Source organism: Barbus barbus, assembly GCF_936440315.1.
Source record: "Barbus barbus genome assembly, chromosome: 1".
Classification (NCBI taxonomy): domain Eukaryota; kingdom Metazoa; phylum Chordata; class Actinopteri; order Cypriniformes; family Cyprinidae; genus Barbus; species Barbus barbus.
The window spans coordinates 23,531,440-23,552,116 of record NC_136729.1 but is presented as its reverse complement, the minus strand read 5'-3'; the positions used below and the strand labels follow the sequence as shown (position 1 = coordinate 23,552,116).

The 20,677-nt window shown below is 37.7% G+C and overlaps 1 protein-coding gene across 13 annotated transcripts in view; it reads left to right on the top strand.

The window, feature by feature from the left end:
* LOC306870677 (CUGBP Elav-like family member 1) overlaps positions 1–20,677 on the top strand; it is a 44,078-nt gene that overhangs the window by 12,160 nt on the left and 11,241 nt on the right. For 4 of the 13 annotated variants that reach the window (XR_013784286.1, XM_079418086.1, XM_079418081.1 and 1 more), the window contains 9 exons: positions 8,792–8,979; positions 9,304–9,386; positions 9,651–9,699; positions 10,243–10,377; positions 11,204–11,283; positions 13,665–13,826; positions 15,919–15,976; positions 16,185–16,355; positions 17,468–17,584. Coding sequence is in view for 12 of the 13 variants with exons in the window: in XM_079418086.1 (XP_079274212.1) it covers positions 8,792–8,979; positions 9,304–9,386; positions 9,651–9,699; positions 10,243–10,377; positions 11,204–11,283; positions 13,665–13,826; positions 15,919–15,976; positions 16,185–16,355; positions 17,468–17,584 (1,043 nt within the window). In the remaining variant the exon portion in view is untranslated. Of the gene's footprint in view, positions 1–8,791; positions 8,980–9,303; positions 9,387–9,650; positions 9,700–10,242; positions 10,378–11,203; positions 11,284–13,664; positions 13,827–15,906; positions 15,977–16,184; positions 16,356–17,467; positions 17,585–20,677 lie in introns of all 13 variants that reach the window. The other 9 variants (XM_079418085.1, XM_079418091.1, XM_079418080.1 and 6 more) reach the window with 3 other exon arrangements.

Genomic DNA, 20,677 nt, shown 5'->3' with positions numbered 1-20,677 from the left:
TGACATGAGAATTGCTAAGCAGGTGTAACGATTAGCTTGAAATAAAATGCTACAAATAACATATTTCAACAACATAATATTATAACTCGCATTAGGTCGCAATCGGAAATGCAGATATGCATGAGGATCTTTTTTTTTTCTTTTTTTTTTTTTTTAAACAAAAACATAGCCTTACAATTATGGGGGTTGGCACACTTAAACACTACAGCCTCACGTGTGAGCCACGTCTCTGGGCGTAACTGGCAGAACTAGTGTTTTTCCTTGATTCCTCAACAGAGCCAATCACCAGCACTTGATTTAGCACATCAAGCATGCTGCATGCTTATTGGCTGATGTTGACAAGATTAACCTCTTAGTTATTGAAAATTGGTACTGAACAAAACATTTTTTGATACTCCGTGGTATCGAGGCAATTCGGTTGGTGCCTAAAAAGTAACTCGATACCCAGCCCTACAATCTTGATTATTTCTTATCTCTTCCTAGATGTCAGACTGTTCTTCCATTGTTTTTGTTCAATCGATAGTCTTCTGCAACATCGTGTTCTGATGTGCTGTGACTGTGGCTTCTTCCCTGCAGTCAGTTACTGGTCAGTTCACTAGGAAAAAGAGTTTACAATCCTAAAATTGTTTTGCCCCAGTGAACACCCAGTCCATGATTGGATGATCTGGAGAATCTGTGTTATCTGCTTGTCGGAACAAGTTCTGGTTGCTGGAAAATCGACAGAGTAGAAGGTTTTATTAGCTCTGCTGTGCTCAGATCAATAAACGCCATTAATCTGGCTTTTAGCTGCTGGCTAATGCTGCTCTTTGTCAGCAGCACAATGCTGTGTTTATGTTAAAGTGGTCTGTCACTCCACTGATCAGCAGCTGCTAAAGAGAGTGATGAAGCAGTGCTTCAGGCCTGTCAATGACGTCATGTTCCACTTTGGCAAGCAGCGCTGTGAAGATGTTCTTTTAAATCAGTCTCATCACAGATTTTGGTTATTCTCTTTAGATATCTGACATTTTCCCCTCTTTTTAATGTCTGGTTTTTGTGTTTATTGATTAAAGTTAGAATGAAATTCACCCCATCTATTTTCTAAATGTATCATAGATCATAATGTGAACAATTTTTGTTATTATTTTAATGTTGCACACAATGCAGAAGAAAAAGATCTGTTGCTATTTCAGTTTTATCACAATTTTAAATTTGATTAGTAGTAAGCTATTAGTTCATGAACATTTTCAGTTATTCCTCACCTCAGAAAATATTGTGTATGACCAGAGAAAACCATTCATGGCTATTCATAGATGTTTGAGTAGGGATTTTACTCTGTTTGATCTTCACATAGTGCTGAAGAATTTTTAATCACTAGTGTACACCTTATTTTTAACGTTAGAGCAGAAGTGGCTGTTTGTAAATTGAATGTGTGTGGCTTCCGATGTCATAGGCTTCCAGTCATGTTAAGCTATGCTAGGGCTGGACAATAATTCAATATCAATATGTATCGCGATTTATAATTTCTTTCAATAATGGTGATATGATTTTTAAACACATTTCCGATATTTCGATATACAGTGTTTCCCATACATTTATTTATTTGTGGTGTTTGTCTTCGTTGAATAAACATGAGCACTGCACGTTTCAAAATCAAAACGTGGCGCGGGTGATTTTATATGAATGCATCTCTGAAGAGAACCGACTGTCTTCAGAATAGTGGGGCGCGAGGACTGGAGTTGAAAACCGCTGGCTTAGATTACAGCCATTACTGGGGAAACCGCTAGTTACCGCTCTCAAAGAGCCTTCTACTGGCAGACAATCAGATTGCATTTTCGATAATAAGCCAGTCTCCGGCAACATGTTTTTGTTGTTACTCAATTTTTTGTTTTGTTTTCTGCAGCAACTCACTTGGAGTCAGTATAATTTTAGTCTTTTTTTTTTTTTTTTGGGTGAAGAAATTATAGAAATTAATACTTTTATTTAGCAAGGACGCTTTAAAGTGATGATAAAGACATTTATAATGTTACAAAAGATTTCTATTTCATATAGATGCTGTTCTTATGAACTTTCTACTCATCAAAGAAACCTGAAAAAATTCTGCTCTGCTGTTTTCAACAATGTTTTTTGAGCAGCAAATCAGAAAATTAGAATGATTTCTGAAGGATCATGTGACTGGAGTAATGATGCTAAAAATTCAGCTTTGAAATCACAGGAATAACTTGCATTTTAAAATATTTTCAAATAGAAGATAGCAATTTTAAATGGTAAAAATATTTCAAAATGTTACTGTTTTTGCTATATTTTGGATCAAATAAATGCTGGCTTGGTGAGCAGAAGACAATTAAAAAAAACAAATCAAAAATCTTACTGTTCAAACACTTTTGACTGCATGTTAGTGTATGTTAGCCTACAGTTTGAAGTTAAAGATATTAATATTAGTCTGAGATGTTTATTTGACAGTGATTTTCACATTTCTTGTTTGTATGAAGGCTAAATACAAATAAAAGATGAACATTACTTTATTTGTGCTGTTTTTTTCCCCCCTAAAATATTATAAAGTTTTATAGGAGGAGTTCATAGACTTGGCAAATTCATTTTTCATAAGTTTGTAGGTGCAGACATCTGTTGTGGGCATTCTTGGTAGTTTTTATGAGGCTTTTTTAGTGTTCATATCGATATCGGAATTATATCGTATCGACCAAAATTAAGAAATATATCGTGATATAAATTTTGGCCATATCGTCCAGCCCTAAGCTATGCGAAATGGCTTATGCTGCTTGATATTTCAAACTGGTATTATTTTAATGTATTGTTGTAATTATAACTGGGTTGTAGTTAGGGATGTGCAGGACTAGTCAACTAAATGGTACTGCTCCTACTAGTCGACACTGAAATCAATAGTCGATTAGAGAAAAAAACCCTTATGATTTTACCATTCAAATTACCATCATTTTAAATAAGTTAAAAAAAACTTTTGCGTGCCTGTGACTTCAGTTCGAGCATGTTTTTTTTTTTTTCAAGTGCAGAATCGAGTGCAGACCACGTTAACATGTTAAATTCACTGAAAAAATGCACATGCAGGGCTCGCAAAATTTTAAAATCCCTGGTAGCCCTTCGGGCAGGTACTCTTCAGATTTTGGTAGCCCGAAAATTTAATTAACTAGCCCAATTAAAAAAAAGACCATTAATGTCAATCAAAAACATTTTCAATACACAAATATAAACGAATATCAAGGAAAGTGTTTTATTTTACTATGTACAGGGTATCTGCAGAATTTTTTAAAATCAATTTAAGTCAATTTATGACTGAGCTGCACAAGTATAATGAACACCGTATGAGTGGGGTTGCACAATATCTGTGGTAACATTAAGCCATAAAATGACATGATTTACAATTCAGATACAGGTTTTCACAAAAATAAAAAGGTATTTCAGCCTTTAAATCATTTTTATGAAAAGGAATGTCAAACATATTAATTATATTATTAATTTAAAACATAAATATCACTGTCTAAACTGTTTAGATTTTTAGAAGGCATCACACATGAAAAAAATACTATAGTAAATACTATAGTGTTTTTTGAACCATGCTATAGTAAAGTGTTATACTGTATATATTATAGTATTTACAACACTTGAATGAATGCTACAGCATACTGTAGTATTAACTATAGTGAACATATAAACTGTATATTGTAGTATACTTTAGTTTTTACTACAGTAAACTGTAGTGTATTGTAGTATACCCTATAGTTGTAGAAAGCTTAGTACAGTATTGGGTAAAGTAATTTGTTTATATTACTATAGTTGTTATATTACCACAGCATCTATAGAATTACCACAACAAATTAATTGAAGTACTTTACTATAGTATGATTCAAAACCACTATAGCATTTATTTACTATAAAGTACTATAGTATTTTTTTCATGTGGGACATTAACTTCTTTCACATTTACAACTCTGTGTTTGCTGCGTAAAAACATGGGTCGATCTAAACATAAGATAGGCTTTTTGGAAATGCAAATTCATTCTCTGCCATGAGGTGGCGCTTTAAGAGCAGCAGCTGAAATAAAGTGGTCCGCTCCCCTGTTGACGGCTGTAAACAAAGCAGCACCGCGCTCATAAACGCTGCTTCATCAGGCATTTTATAGGCAAGATTAAATGAAAACGTCAACGATACGTTTCTGAGGACAGTCGGTTCCCTTCAGAGATACATTCACATAAAGACATCCGTGCCTTGTTTTGACTTTAAAACGCGCAGCGCTCATATTTATTCAATGACATAATTGCCTTTTGAAGTTTAATCCAGCCATATCGCGATTCTTGCCTTTCCACCCCCAACTGTAAGACCTCTTGAAATTACAATTAAGACTTTTATTATACCATTTAACGTATTTAAAACTTTAAGGCCTTAAAAACTTCCTGCCCTGTATTTAAGGTAGCCTGTCGGTGATACGTTTTGGTAGCCCGACTGGAAAACACAATAGCCCCGGGACGTCGGGCTAGCGATTTTTGCGAGCCCTGACATGGTCGGAGTAAGTGAAACGGGCATAGGCTTGTTTTTAGACAATATAGTCAACATGAAGTACATTTTTTAAAAGCCGTTTTAATGCTGTTGCTTGATAAACTTTACTATTGTTTTTGACTTGTTTTAATAGGTTGGCTAATGTTATATGAAAATGAAGAATTCTGTCAGTCAATAGAGAATGAGGAGTTACGTCACATTCTTTCCACTCCGCGTTGCATTTCGGGAAGGCGCCGCCATATTAGCAGGATACGCTGTCTGTTTCCATGGTTACTTCTCATTCTTTATAGGGACGACTGCTCATCTTTTTGTTTTTGCCTTTAACTTAAACAATTATTCATTCTTCATTGTATCGTGAGAAGAGAAGCTAATTTATCGCAGTGCATGATTCAATTTTTTTCTTTCTCTCAGATTTTGTAGAATTTAATTTACTGTGTTGATCTGATTTACAGTGAAAACAGTGTCACTCGCTGCTGTTTCAGCCGTTATCTTAAATTATCCAAATAAAAGTGTGTTCAACAAGCTGACAGAAGTCAATCTATTTCTTTGTTGGAAACTTTTAAATGAGAAAGTATAATTGTTGTCATTATAAATTTTTCCATGGCGGACAATCAGAGATTGTGGATCACATTCAGCGAGTCACAAACTCGCTGTGTTTTTATATTTATGTCAACAAATGACAAGCAAAATCTAAACCCTATAGGAGCTTGTGAACAGTTTGATAGCATTTTAAAATGCTGGTTTAATGTACTAAGGCAGTGATGCTAAAAGACATGCAGGTGAGCCAGAATATTAACACGACATGTTTAAATAAAGCATTTTGTAAAGTAGAAGCGCTTATGGATTAAGAGTCATTTAATGTTCATATTTGGGCTCATCTGTTTTTCTGCACATATTATGACTTATTAGTAAGGTGTGTACAAAATGTGGTCTTTTATCATCACTGTCTCTGTGCATTAAGCACGTTCTTATGAGAGGAAAATGCTTAACGTAAATAAACGCGTTGCATTCATATTTTGAGCTGCGTATCTCCACATAGTATGCTTTACAATTTTGTCTTGGTACATTTCAGCCACTTTAAGCATTTTAGAAAGGTCCCTGTTCAAGATCTACTAATTCACAAGTCTAGTGAGAGTCACTAGCAAAGAAGGTAACGTTAATAATTAAACCAACAAAATCAAATCTTTCAAAAACATGCAGAAATGTGATTCTTTTCTTGAGTGAGAGGCAGTAGGTTTAATCAGGGACTAACAGATTTAGTATTCGGCGTCTTCTCCGCGACCTGCTTCCTTTGGTGTTTTTACACAGAAAAAAGGTGAAAAAACATACTGTTTCATCCAGTTTTCTCTCAGAACGATGATCCTCAGATACTATTACAATTCTCGATGCAGCATAAATGACATACAATGGTGACATTTTTCACAATCACAACAAAAGAAATCATACTGCCCTAAACTCAATTGCGGAAAGGCAGCGCTATTGCTGTTTTTTTTGGGGGTTTCTAGCTTTTAGACTGTCGTTTAAACGGAAGTTTTGTATACGACTAGTCAAATTAGTCGTAGCGCAGATAGTGTACTGTTACTGTACTGCTATTCTTCTAATTAATGACCTATAGCGGCATCAGAGGTCTCTCACATTCACAGTAAATAGCTTAGTTCTACATTGTAAAATAAGTAAAATAATATTTTTTTTTTTCCCACGGCAATGGGAAATTTTGCATGACATGTTCTCATCTCAACCTGAGAACAGAAAATGTAAGACAAACGTCCAGTTAATCAGCTTGAGCAATATACTGTCAGTCTAACACTGGTGCACTTTAAGTAAATGAAGCTAGTTGTAATTTTAGTGTTTTCATTGTTGGGATGAATCAAAGTGAAAAATCAAAGTGATTGCCATGCATATCTTTCAGTGAAGCACGGTTCTGTGATCCGCAGTAAATCTCCAAATACACCCCGAAGAAGAAACCCAGGAAATGCCAATCGCTGCAGCTGAATAAACAGAAGATTTTTTTGTTTACTTTTTATAAAATTTTCTTCCTTAAAAAGCAGTAACCAACAAAAAACAACTGTGCAAATTAAGAACCCACAATAAAATAATTTTCACATGGTTTCCAGATGACACAACATCAAACGCTGAATGACACAAACTTGTAGTTTCCACACTAGGTCCATGCACGCGAGAAGTTGAGTTCCATTGAGACAATGTCCAACAAACACACAGTCCAGGTTCGTCCATCTATTGTGTGAGGAGGACTCCAACGGTTGAAAACCTGTATGTTTGTGAGGGCCATTTAGGCCTATTACAACTCAGAATATTAAGGTCAGTCATAGGTATCAAACATAATTACGGCATAAGACAAAATACAAGTTTGAGAATAAAACCAGTTGAGTCTACCATTAAACCACCCCCCACCCTCCCCGTTACCATTCAAAAAATATATAAATAGATTCCCATGAACTATGGCCGATCAAACCAAGAACAAACCTGGATCTGCCAGCACCCCTTAATATGGTCCGTGCCGTCAACAAAAACCTGCACATTACTGTAGCACCAACATTGGCCCCATAGTCACATATTGACTAGGTAAAATGTCTATTTAAAAACAATTATAATAAAAAATAAATATATAAATAAAAAAAAAAAGGGAGAGAGAAGGAATACAACTAGAAACATAAATAAAATAACATCCTAATCAGTAAGCAATACAATGAAAGCTTCTAGTAACTATGAATTAAGCAGTGAACATTAAAGTGAGCAGTGAAAGAGAGCATTTTAGGTTCACCTTGATTGAGAATGACCTTCAGCGTTGCAGGATAAAGAAGAAAATTCTGGATGCCATCTCTGATTTCCTTCCTAATTGGCGCAAATGCACTTCTTCTTTTTGCGGTGACTGGAGAAAAATCTGGAAAGAAAGACAGTGCTGCTCCGTCGGACGTTTTCACCGGGGCATGAAGTCTGGCGGCCCGCAGAATGAGCTCCCTGTCCGTGTACTGCAGCAGTTTAAAGATGAAAACCCGTGGTTTAGCACTATCTGAGGAGAGACTTGTGTACACGCGATGCGCTCGCTCCACTACAATCTCTTTGCCCGCCAGAGACGGGAGCCACGTCGGTAGCAATCTTTTCAAAAAGCCCATAGGGTCGTCCTTTTCGGAACCTTCAGGCAATCCAACCAGATGCAGATTGCTGCGCCTTTTGTGATCCTGCAAGTCCACAACCTGGTGCTCGAGCACGGCTACTCGCCTATCGTGATCTGCGACAACTTTCTTTTGTTCTCTCATCTCCCCTGTAAGAAGATCCAGTTCAGAGCATAGCGACTGAACAACTGACGTGAGAAGCGAACTCGTTCTGCATCGCCGTCAACTCGGTTCTTAGAATGTCCTCAAAGTGAGTAACAGTGTTCGCCATCTTGTCCATCATATTGCTCGCGGTCGGTAATTTGGATTTCTTCTTAATCGGAGAAGCCGACGGAGACAACTCCTGCTGTTTCCGATTGTATGGCATCAGTGAAAGTATTATTAATTATTAAAACTTAAAATAAAACAGAAAAAAAAGGGCCAAACGTGCGGAGCGCTACTCGAGTGAGACTAGGTTCATTAACACGTCACGTGACTCCCCCCAATAAACAGAAGATTTAACTGCTTTCATTGATTCATCAGTTCTTAATATTTAACTGCTTTCATTGATTCATAGTTCTTAATATTAGAATTGTCATTATAATAAAGAATATTTATAATGCAATGCCTTTTATCACTGCTTAGAATAGTATGAAATATGTTGCATGCCTTATTCTGTGTAAGAAGCCACTTCATCTCACAGAAGGATTTATTTCAAACACTCGACTGACGTTATGAAGTGAGTTTGGAGTAAAAACATGTAATTAAATGTGGTACTTTCACATTGCTTTCAGATAGAGCAGAATTTACTACACAGCCGTAGTTCACTGAGAAGCTTCATTATCACGAAGGATTTCTTTGAATTCATAATCGCGCAATAATATCGTCTGTGAATTAATTAATTAATTTTTGCGTTACCTGTCAGTGATCTACTGCTCTGTGTAGTAAATGCTGCTCCATCTGAAAGCAGGTGATGGAGATTTACTGCTGATTACAGAACTGGCTTTACTGACAAAATGTGCATGGAAATCGCATTCGATTTAATCGTGCAGCCCTAGGTCATCCTTTATTTTGTGATGTTTAGGTTTTATCTGTCAGGGAGACAGGAGACATTGAGGGTCATGTCCTTAAGACTCATTAAAAAGGCATGTATGTATATATTTTTTTTGTAGAACCAAGAAGATGAATGGGTCTCTGGACCACCCAGACCAGCCCGACATTGATGCTATAAAGATGTTTGTGGGTCAGATCCCCCGGACGTGGTCAGAGGATCAGCTGCGTGAGCTGTTTGAGCCCTATGGTGCAGTTTATGAAATCAATGTTCTTCGGGACAGGAGTCAGAACCCCCCACAGAGTAAAGGTACATGACAGTCAGTACACTGCAGATTGAGATTTTCTATGTCAAGTCAAAAATTATAGTCTGTTCCAAAACCTGGTGAGCACGTAGCGCAAACACGCGCACACACACATACATACACACATTCAGAGCTGCATAAACGCAAGTTGTCTTAGATGGCAGCCTAATTAAGTAGCCTACTTTTTGGAACGTACCTTGCATTAGAAATGTGCCAACGATTCCTTAAAATGCTTCTCACTAGGATTTGGAACAGAGTTCTAGAAATTGGTCTCAATGGAAATGTTGTCATCTTGGACTTGGTTCACAGACCATTTATTGCATTTGCAGGTTGTTGTTTTGTCACATATTACGCCCGTAAATCTGCGTTAGAAGCACAAAATGCCCTTCACAACATGAAGATTCTTCCAGGGGTGAGAAAAGGACCTACTTATTTTATATTATCAATAATACATTAATCCACATGCGTGTTGTCTGATGAGCTGGCCTTCTATTTATTGCTCTTAAAAATGCATCAAATCTACACACGTATTGACATGCTTTTATAAAAGCTTTTTCAGTACACCCAATGGAGTTGTTAAAGCTTTTCAAACCGCTGATTTCTCATGGCAGCTGGGAAATGTAAGTGTTGATAAGTCACGTGATTTATTTTTTATTTTTCCCCTCTCTCTGTTCAGATGCATCATCCCATACAGATGAAGCCTGCAGACAGTGAGAAAAATAATGGTGAATGACTTGAATGTATATATGCTAATGTTCAAAAATTTAGGGTCAGTTTTTATTTTATTATTATTATTTATTTAAGAAAGAAACATAGCCTAAGTTTCAGCAAAGATTCAGTTAACTGATAATGTTACAAAATATTTTCATTACAAATCACGGTTTCCACAAAAAGCTATACTTTTCAACATTGATAAATATTTCTTGAGTCCGAATTTAGTATATTTGACTGATTTCTGCAGAATCAACTGAAGACTGAAATAATGATGCTGAAAATTCAGCATTGTCATCACCGTATTAAACTACATTTTAAATGTATTAAAATAGAACATTTATTATAAATTGTCATTTCACAATATAGATATTATTCTGTATTTTTGATCAAATAAATTCAGCCTTTGTTGAACATGTTTTCTTCAAAAACATTACAAAATCGTATAGACTCCAAACCTTTGAACAATAGTGTAGCACGTGAAGAAATTTCCACAGTGACTGCCAAACAGCTGTGCAGAGGCTGTGCTGCCATAACACACTTTTCTTGTATTTCAGCGATAGAAGACAGAAAGCTGTTTGTTGGAATGATCTCAAAGAAGTGCAATGAGAACGACATAAGGCTCATATTTTCTCCATACGGCCAAATTGAGGAGTGCCGTATACTGAGAGGCCCTGACGGACTGAGCCGTGGTGAGAACTCAAACGCATGTATATCATCATTACCGCCATCCAAAGCAAATTACACGCACGTGATGGGATACCATACACACAAATATGCGAATGGAGGCAGTACTGTGAATTTTGACTTGTAGCGCATACAAGAATGAATTTCAGCAGCTTCTATTTTTTCCTCTCAGGGCACTAGTAGTGCACTAATAAACATGCAGTACATCTTCACCAGTCTCTCTGCTCACTCTCATTTAAGTTATTTCGAGGAGGCAGTGTTTTGCGTAGCTAATAGTTGCAGGCACAACCCATCAGAGAAAAATGAGAGACTCAATTGTCTCCCGTTGGCCCAAATGAAAATGACTTCATTTATCCCAGACTCTCAACATGGCAACTGATATCAGAGGTTATATAACCGTGACTGCATGCAACATATTGATAATATATGCACGGTCGCTTTAATCATTAATTTGGGAATGTTATTCTCCTAGTTTCTAGCTGTCATTTACCTACGGTGTAGAGAATCACTGTGATTTAAGTTAACCAAAGTGTAACTAAGGGAACATAAGGCACATTGAGGCCCACGCTATTTATTTTAGAATTGGCTTGTGTGAACTTGATGTCCATCACCATGGGAACTGCTTAAGTGATGGGCATGACCCATATTGACTCAGGAGCCCTCAAACCCATTCACTTTCCGAAGAGACCGGGCCTGAACCCTGTTTTGATTGAGGTTGTGTTTTTTTGTGGTAGTTCATTAGTACTTCTAGTTTATGCTGGTATGGTTTAATCGCATAGGTTGGTGTCTTTTTGTGATCTACTTTCATACTTGTCAACTCTGTGTCCGCAGGCTGTGCCTTCGTCACATTCACAGCGAGACAGATGGCCCAGTCTGCCATCAAATCCATGCACCAGTCACAAACCATGGAGGTAAACACGCATACACCCATACCATTTCTGCATTTAAGCTTTATATTACTGTGCTTAAGAGATGATAAATGCCTATGCCTTAATGCATAGGAGACAGCAAGTACTGTTTCTATGTTTTATTGTATGGGTGGTGATGGCGCAGTGGATAAGACACATGCCTTTGGTGTGAGAGACCCGGGTTCGAATCCACTGTGAGACACCAATGTGTCCCTGAGCAAGACACTTAACCCCTAGTTGCTCCAGAGGCGTGCGACCTCTGACATATATAGCAATTGTAAGTCGCTTTGGATAAAAGCGTCAGCTAAATGAATAAATGTAAATGTAAATTGTATAGAAGTTACACTTCCATTCAAAAGTAGTATCATTAAGATTTAAAAAAAAATGTTTTTGAAAAGTCTCTTGTTCAGCAAAGCTGCATTTATTTGGTCAAAAATACAGTGCATATACAGGTCCTTCTCAAAAAATTTGCATATTGTGATAAAGTTCATTATTTTCTGTAATGTACTGATAAACATTAGACTTTCATATATTTTAGATTCATTACAACACAACTGAAGTAGTTCAAGCCTTTTATTGTTTTAATATTGATGATTTTGGCATACAGCTCATGAAAACCCAAAATTCCTATCTCAAAAAATTAGCATATTTCATCCGACCAATAAAAGAAAAGTGTTTTTAATACAAAAAAAAAAGTCAACCTTCAAATAATTATGTTCAGTTATGCACTCAATACTTGGTCGGGAATCCTTTTGCAGAAATGACTGCTTCAATGCGGCGTGGCATGGAGGCAATCAGCCTGTGGCACTGCTGAGGTGTTATGGAGGCCCAGGATGCTTTACGATAGCGGCCTTAAGCTCATCCAGAGTGTTGGGTCTTGCGTCTCTCAACTTTCTCTTCACAATATCCCACAGATTCTCTATGGGGTTCAGGTCAGGAGAGTTGGCAGGCCAATTGAGCACAGTAATACCATGGTCAGTAAACCATTTACCAGTGGTTTTGGCACTGTGAGCAGGTGCCAGGTCGTGCTGAAAAATGAAATCTTCATCTCCATAAAGCTTTTCAGCAGATGGAAGCATGAAGTGCTCCAAAATCTCCTGATAGCTAGCTGCACTGACCCTGCCCTTGATAAAACACAGTGGACCAACACCAGCATCACTGACTGTGGGTACTTGACACTGGACTTCAGGCATTTTGGCATTTCCCTCTCCCCAGTCTTCCTCCAGACTCTGGCACCTTGATTTCCGAATGACATGCAAAATTTGCTTTCATCCGAAAAAAGTACTTTGGACCACTGAGCAACAGTCCAGTGCTGCTTCTCTGTAGCCCAGGTCAGGCGCTTCTGCCGCTGTTTCTGGTTCAAAAGTGGCTTGACCTGGGGAATGCGGCACCTGTAGCCCATTTCCTGCACACGCCTGTACACGGTGGCTCTGGATGTTTCTACTCCAGACTCAGTCCACTGCTTCCGCAGGTCCCCCAAGGTCTGGAATCGGTCCTTCTCCACAATCTTCCTCAGGGTCCGGTCACCTCTTCTCGTTGTGCTGCGTTTTCTGCCACACTTTTTCCTTCCCACAGACTTCCCACTGAGGTGCCTTGATACAGCACTCTGGGAACAGCCTATTCGTTCAGAAATTTCTTTCTGTGTCTTACCCTCTTGCTTGAGGGTGTCAATGATGGCCTTCTGGACAGCAGTCAGGTCGGCAGTCTTACCCATGATTGCGGTTTTGAGTAATGAACCAGGCTGGGAGTTTTTAAAAGCCTCAGGAATCTTTTGCAGGTGTTTAGAGTTAATTAGTTGATTCAGATGATTAGGTTAATAGCTCGTTTAGAGAACCTTTTCATGATATGCTAATTTTTTGAGATAGGAATTTTGGGTTTTCATGAGCTGTATGCCAAAATCATCAATATTAAAACAATAAAAGGCTTGAACTACTTCAGTTGTGTTGTAATTAATCTACAATATATGAAAGTCTAATGTATATCAGTACATTACAGAAAATAATGAACTTTATCACAATATGCTAATTTTTTGAAAAGGACCTGTGTGTATGTATATGTGTATGTGTATGTATGTATGTTTAATTTTGGGAACGGTAATGCAATTTTTTTTTAAAAGCAGCATGAAACAAAGCTTTATTTATAAATGTTGCTTATTCCATTAGGATGCATTAAATTGATCAAAAAGTATTTATTTTAAAGCAAAAAATATACTTTATGAATGTTAGTGTATTTCGAAAGACTGAGGCACTGCTACAAGATTATACATTTTGGGGAAAACTTGCTGTTTATTGATAGTTTCTTGGCTGCTTACATTTTTTTTTTTTTTTTTTTTTTTTTTTAAATTCTATGCTGCATTTTAACTTCTGTTTGCATGTGTCCTGTAGGGCTGTTCTTCTCCCATTGTGGTAAAGTTTGCAGACACGCAGAAGGATAAAGAACAGAAACGTATGGCCCAACAGCTGCAGCAACAGATGCAACAGCTCAATGCTGCCTCCATGTGGGGAAATCTTACAGGACTGAACTCACTAGGGCCACAGTATCTTGCAGTGAGTACACAGGACAGATCCTGTTGCATCTGAGATCTATGCAAGTAGAAACCATGCCAATATTGAGGACTGTTTAAAACATGCAAACTCCACTACATAAACCGCGTAAAGCACTTGCAGAATGAAAGTATTTGTGTTTAGTACACGAGGGCTGGTGTTTGCTCCATCTAGGACTGTCACGAGATTAGAATTTCACATGATTTTCATGGCTAAAAGAATTCACAGTAACATTATTGTGATATCTGTAGTAATTTTTAAATAAAAAATAGTGCTTTCAGTCAAATTCATAAGCGTTATTTGCATTTTCTCTCTTTTGGCCAATTAATCTTATTTAAAACTTTAGTGTATGGAGGTGAGGAGTTTTTAACCGTAAAGGTCTCTGCACACTGAGTCCGAAAGTTTCGCATGCGTTCTTTCGCATTCGCAATCTTAAAAATTCGTCACGCACAGAGACCTTGCATACTGAGTCCGATGCGTTTTAATTTAATCCGTTGCGAAAAAAATCGCAAAACTATACAAAATGTCTTCAAGCAGTGAGGATGATTTTGTTGTCCTCTCTCTTTTTAAAAAAAGAAAAAGGAAATATTTGGTCCATCCAATCCTTATATTGCACAGAGAGGAAGGAGAGTTCCACCTCCTTATCAAAGAGCTGCAGGATTATCCCGAGAGATTCAAAGTTTATTTCAGGATGTCAGTGCCTCAGTTTGATACTTTGCTAGCGATACTGAATCCACATATTAAAAAGAAGACCACCAATTTCCGTGAACCAATTGATCCTGACAGAGACTGTCTGAGGTATGGATACGCCCACAGACACACACAACAAACTGCTGCATCGGAAAGGTGCGCGCCAGGCATAAAAAAAATAGGCTACAGCAGTTCTTTATTTTCTGTATCTTTGTATTCCGCAATTTGTTTGTCATAAAGTGCTCTGTGCTGCAAGACGAGGGTGTATTAATTTGTCTGACACTATTTTGGATTTTGGCTTTCGCTTGTACGGTGGCTCTGAATTGTCAAAACACCTTCTCAAAGCATCTCAAAATGCTTTATATGGATGCGAAAAACGCAAAAAATCGAACCCGATCCAAAAAATTTTTTGACGGACGAAAATTTCGGAGGCAGTGTGCAAACGTGATTGACAAAACGTGAGGTCGTATTTATTTTTCAACGTGCGAAAATTTCGGACGAAAAATTCGGACTCAGTGTGCAATGGCCTTAACTGTATACTTTCTCCTCTAATCGCCTCCATCATGATTTGTGCTGCATCAGTAGCTACGTGACTTCATCTTTTTTCTGTTTTATGACTGGTTGAAAGATTATGAAGAAGTGTAGTATTAACATGATATCAGCATTTTATTTTTATTTTTTTTAAATATCACTGTTGTCTTTAGTGCAACTATATTGTGACACCCCTAGCTCCATCTAAAATATATATGTAATTTTTTTTATTCAGACTGAAATGCGCTATTATTTGCGTATTATTTAGATTCCAATAGAGTCTTTTAATCTGAGTCTAATTCGCCTTTAAAATGTTGCTGTGTTTTTCTGCTGTGTTTGAGCACATGGGCTACAGGTCTGTGTTTGGCCATTATTTAGCTGCATTTAATTTGTCTTCCCAAATTCAATCTTGATTTGATTGTTTTGATTGGCTACTCTTAAAACTCGGGTAGTATTTACTGGTTTTCCTCATGTGGGACAGCATAGATGTGTAGCCCTGATTGAATGTGTTAGTGCTGCTCCATGGGTGTGCTGTGAAAACGATTTCTATCTTCATCTTTCTCCCTTCTAATTCTTATCAGTCCCCTTCTAATTTTTATATATCCCTTGAATGTCCACATTTCGCTCCTCTTCGTTCTGTCTCCGTCTCCACATGTGCTACTGCTTGTCTTTTTTTTGCCTTGTTGCCTGATTTATCCTCCTCTCTCCTCTCCTCTCCTCTCCTCTCCTCTCCTCTCCTCTCCTCTCCTCTCCTCTCCTCTCCTCTCCTCTCCTCTCCTCTCCTCTCCTCTCCTCTCCTCTCCATCACAGTCCTGGATGCAGTCCTGACTCTCTCTGTTCTCTGTTTTGATGTAATGTCTAGCTTTATTTGCAGCTTCTACAACAGTCTGCGTCCTCTGGAAATGCGCTCAACAATCTCCATCCAATGTCAGGTGAGAGTCTGATGTGCTCTGCTCCACTCAGACCTGTTAGAGAGGATGGCAGCTGTTAGTTAGCCACTTGTAAACCTGTTATATTGTATGCTTATAAAATCAGTTGAAGACTGCCTGTTAGTTTTAGGGCAATGAAAGGAGGTTGTGCTTGTGAATGTTGGCGATTAATGATGCAGTTTTGATGTGGGTGGTCTGCTATCTGCGGCAGGTCTGAATGCCATGCAGAATCTGGCTGCATTGGCGGCAGCAGCAAGTGCTACGCAGGCCACCCCCACAGGTAGCAGTGCTCTGACCACCTCCAGCTCCCCTCTCAGCGTCCTCACCAGCTCAGGTACGCCCTCCGGACAGCCTGCTCAATCTGCCTGGGACGCCTACAAGGGTTGGTCCCGCTTTTTAATCTCCTCCTGTCCTTAACTTTGCTTCTTATCAGTCTGTGAAATAAATTGCTTTTTGTAAGGTTTTTGGTCAGTAACAAATGTTACAAGTTCAGTACGTTGGCTTTAGTTTAACAACTTAACAACTACTTTTCTTTCTTCATTAAATGCAATTTATTGAGGCTGCACCATGCATTTTTTTTCCCCAAATTAAAAATTTGACATTCATTATTAAAATAATGAGTGAGTAAGAAAGGAAGAATGTCAAGGGCCAGATTCATTAAACATTCTTGAGACTAAAATTCCTCCTAAGAAAAAGCATTTTTCCCAAAAATGTATCTTGTGGGTTTTTTTGGGGTTGATAGTGCCATTTGCACTAGGAAGCAGGAACACCAAGTCATCAGTGCCAAAAAGGCCAAAAGTTACGTAGTGTAGTTTTTATTAATCTAGGTTAATGTTCATTCATAACACTTGAACTAATGTTAGTTTGTTTGATATTAAAGATGTATTAGCATATGCAGAAATAGTAGCCAAGATTAATAAATGATATAAGTATTGTTCAATGTTAGTTTGACAGTTAATGTTAAAGGATTAGTTCACCAGAATAATTAGTTCACCCCCCCCCCATGTCATCAAAGACGTTCATGTCTTTCTTCAGTCGAAAAGAAATGAAGGTTTTTGGGGGAAAACTTTCCAGGATTTTTCTCCATATAGTGGATTTCAATGGGACCCAACAAGTTGAAGGTCCAAATTGCCGTTTCAATTTAGCTTCAACGGGAAAAGGAAATTTTTTTTATTCTGGAAGTGAACTAATCCTTTAACAAATTGAACCTCATTGTAAAATGTTGCCAATTTCACCAAACCTAAACTGTGTAATGCTTTTTTTTTTTTTAACATCTCTTGCTGCTCATGCATCATTCTACGTACGACGTACGTCTTGATACTTCCCATCAGTTGCTTCAAAAAGCTGTCTTTTGTGATTTGATCACTGACATAGCTGTATGCCGTTTCTTCTGTCTCTGTCTGTGCAAATGAGAGAGTTAAATTGGACTTGGCAAGATGTCTAAAGGCTTAGTAATGTGTAAAAGCTGGTTCTTGTTTTCTCTCCTCTGCACAGCGGGTTCCTCGCCCACCTCCAGTACTAGTTCTTCTATGAACCCCATGGCGTCTTTAGGTGCTCTTCAGTCTCTTGCTGCGGGTGCTGGAGCAGGTCTCAACATGAGCTCCCTAGCAAGTAAGAAAAAGAAAGCTTTTTTTTGTAATTTGTATGAGGTCAGATGGTTTCTAAAGATCCTGTTTACACCAGTGTTAATTTCGTTGACACATTTTCATCGTCATTTTTTTTTCATCAAATAAAACGAGATGAAAATGTTAGGGAGGGACTATTTGGGAAGAGATTCATTCAGAAGGAATCTGTCTTGTGGTTAGGAGGTTTGATGTGTACAGTCTAACTGTATCATAGCCTAGGTGGGACATACAGTCATGGCCAAAAATATCGGCACCCTTGCAATTCTCAGAAAATTGTTGCAGTTGCAAATGTTTTGGTACTCATGTGTTTTTTTTTTTTTTGCATTGGAACAACATAAAAAAAACAGAAGAAAAGTCAAATCTAACACAATTCCACACAGAACCCAAAAAATGCACTGGACAAAATTATTGGCACCCTTAACTTAATATTTGGTAGCACCCCCTTTGGAAAAAATAACTGAAATCAATTACTTCCTGTAACCACGAATGAGTTTCTTACACCTCTCTACTGGAATTTTGGACCACTCTTCTTTTGCAAACTGCTCCAGGTCATTCGGTTTTGAACTGCTGCTTTGAGATCTCTCCACAGGTGTTCTATGGGATTCAGATCTGGACTCATTGCTGGCCATTTCAGAACTCTCCAGCGCTTTGTAACCACTTCTGAGTGCTTTTTGAAGTGTGTTTCGGGTCATTGTCTTGCTGGAAGACCCATGACCTCTGGTGGAGACGCAGTTTTCTGACACTGGCCACTAGGTTGCACCCCAAAATTCTTTGGTAATCATCAGATTTCATGGTACCGTTGACACAGTCAAGGCATCCAGTGCCAGAAGCAGCAAAGCAACCCCAAAACATCTTTGAACCTCCACCATGTTTGACTGTAGGTACTGTGTTCTTTTCTTTGAAGGCCTAATTTCTTTTTCTGTAAACAGTGCCATGATGTTCTTTACCAAAAAGCTCTACTTTTGTCTCATCTGTCCACAGTACGTTCTCCCAGAAGGATTGTGGTTTTGTCATACTCAGTCTTGTTTTTTTATGCCTTTGTGTCAGCAGTGGTGTCCTCCTGGGTCTCCTACCATAGCGTCCCTTTTCATTCTGTTGACGACGGATAGTGCGAGCTGACACTGTTATACCCTGTGTCTGCAGATCAGCTTGAATTTGTTTGGAAGTTAATCGGGGTTCTTTTAATTTTTCATTAATTTTGCGCTTCTGTCCACGTCCAGGGAGGTTAGCTACAGTGCCATGGGCTGTAAACCTCTTGATATTGTGCACAGTGGACACAGGAACATTAAGATCTCTGGAGATGGATTTATAGCCTTGAGATTGTCCATGTTTCCACAGTTTTTTCTCTCAAATCCACAGACAACTCTTTGCACTTCTTTCTTTTCTCCATGCTCAGTGTGACACACAACACAAAGGTTGAGTCAACTTTTCTCCATTTTAACTGGTTGCAAGTGTGATTACTATATTGCCCACACCTGTTACTTCCCACAGGTGCGTTTAAATACAAATTACAGGGGCATCACATGCTTGAAAAGCAATAATTTCTTACAATTTTGACAAGGTGCCAATTTTGTCTAGTCCATTTTTGAGCTGTGAAATTTTATCATGTTTGACTTTTCTTCTGTTTTTTTGTTGTTGCAGTGCAAACAAAAACAATAAGCACGTGAATATCAAAACATTTGCAATTGGAACAATTTTCTGATAGAAATGTTGCATTTTCTGACAGAATTGCAAGGGTGCCGATATTTTTGGCCATGACTGTAAGCTAACATACACATCTCATAAAATGTTCAAAAATGTCAATATCTGGGCGTAAGAGAAGAGCAGACATATGGATAAATTTGATGATGCAAAAGAGAACTTGATTCGGTCCTTTTTTCGGAGCTTGCACACTGAAGCATACACACAGAGAAAGCATCTCACACAGCACACAAGTACTCTTTCGTATCACATGAACAGAGAATTACATGCAAAATGATGTTGAATTTCAATGTGATGTTCCATTTTGACAAGTATTCACATAAACACAGTGGAATATGTCTTAAGTGAACATAAACAGTAGGGAGAATATTGGATGTGTATCAGTACATTGCATCCGTGCATTCAGGTTTAAAGGGACAGCAGCCTAATTTAGCAGCTATTGTCTGTCATTTGTTGATCAAGCAACAAAAGAAAGGCAGAAAATCACTCACTGCTCTTGACTGAATCATTTTAGTAGCCCTAATAAAGATGAATCTAAATTTATTTATAAAAATAAACATGTCTGCTTGAAAGAATGAAAAATATGGTTAACAATTTGTTATAAAGAATGCATTATTAGCCTATGTAAACCATTGGTATTTAATTGAAAAGAAGACCATGTTCTTGTTCTTTATGAGAAGTGATTTTATTTCATTTTAATATAAAGGCATGTTGTGTGTTAATGCAGTTAAAATTGCAGGGTTCCCGCGGGTCCTTAAATTGTACAAGAAAGTCTTAATTATGATTTCAAGAGGTCTTAAATTTGGGTACAGACCAAAATCCCGATGCAGCTTAATGTAACTGTTAAACTTCCAAAAGCTATAAATAAATATTGCACATTTCAAAGTCAACTCATTCCGAGCAGCTGAGTCCTTAGCCATCTTCAAGAATCGGCTAAAAACACATCTCTTCCATCTTTACTTGACCCTCTAACTCTAGCACTCTCTATTCTAATTCCATTCGTTAAAAACAAACAAACAAAAAAAAACTTGTCCCTTTTAGACTCTATCCATTTAATGCTTGCTTGCTTTAAAAAAAAAAAAAACTAACACTAGCTTTTCTAATCTTTTTGTATTGTTTTCTTTTTATCTATTATATAATTTTAAAAAACCCTTGCTATGTGTACTGCATTAAGCTAACTGAGACTTGTTATAGCACTTGCATATCGTTGCTCTTTTGTTGATTTTGATGATTTGTAAGTTTCTTTGGATAAAAGCATCTGCTAAATGACCAAATATTAGTGGCTCATACCATTTTATAGCACCTGTTATTCAATTATGTATATTATTATTTTTAAGGAATTATGTAGTTGTTTAATTGTATACACTTAATTATTGTC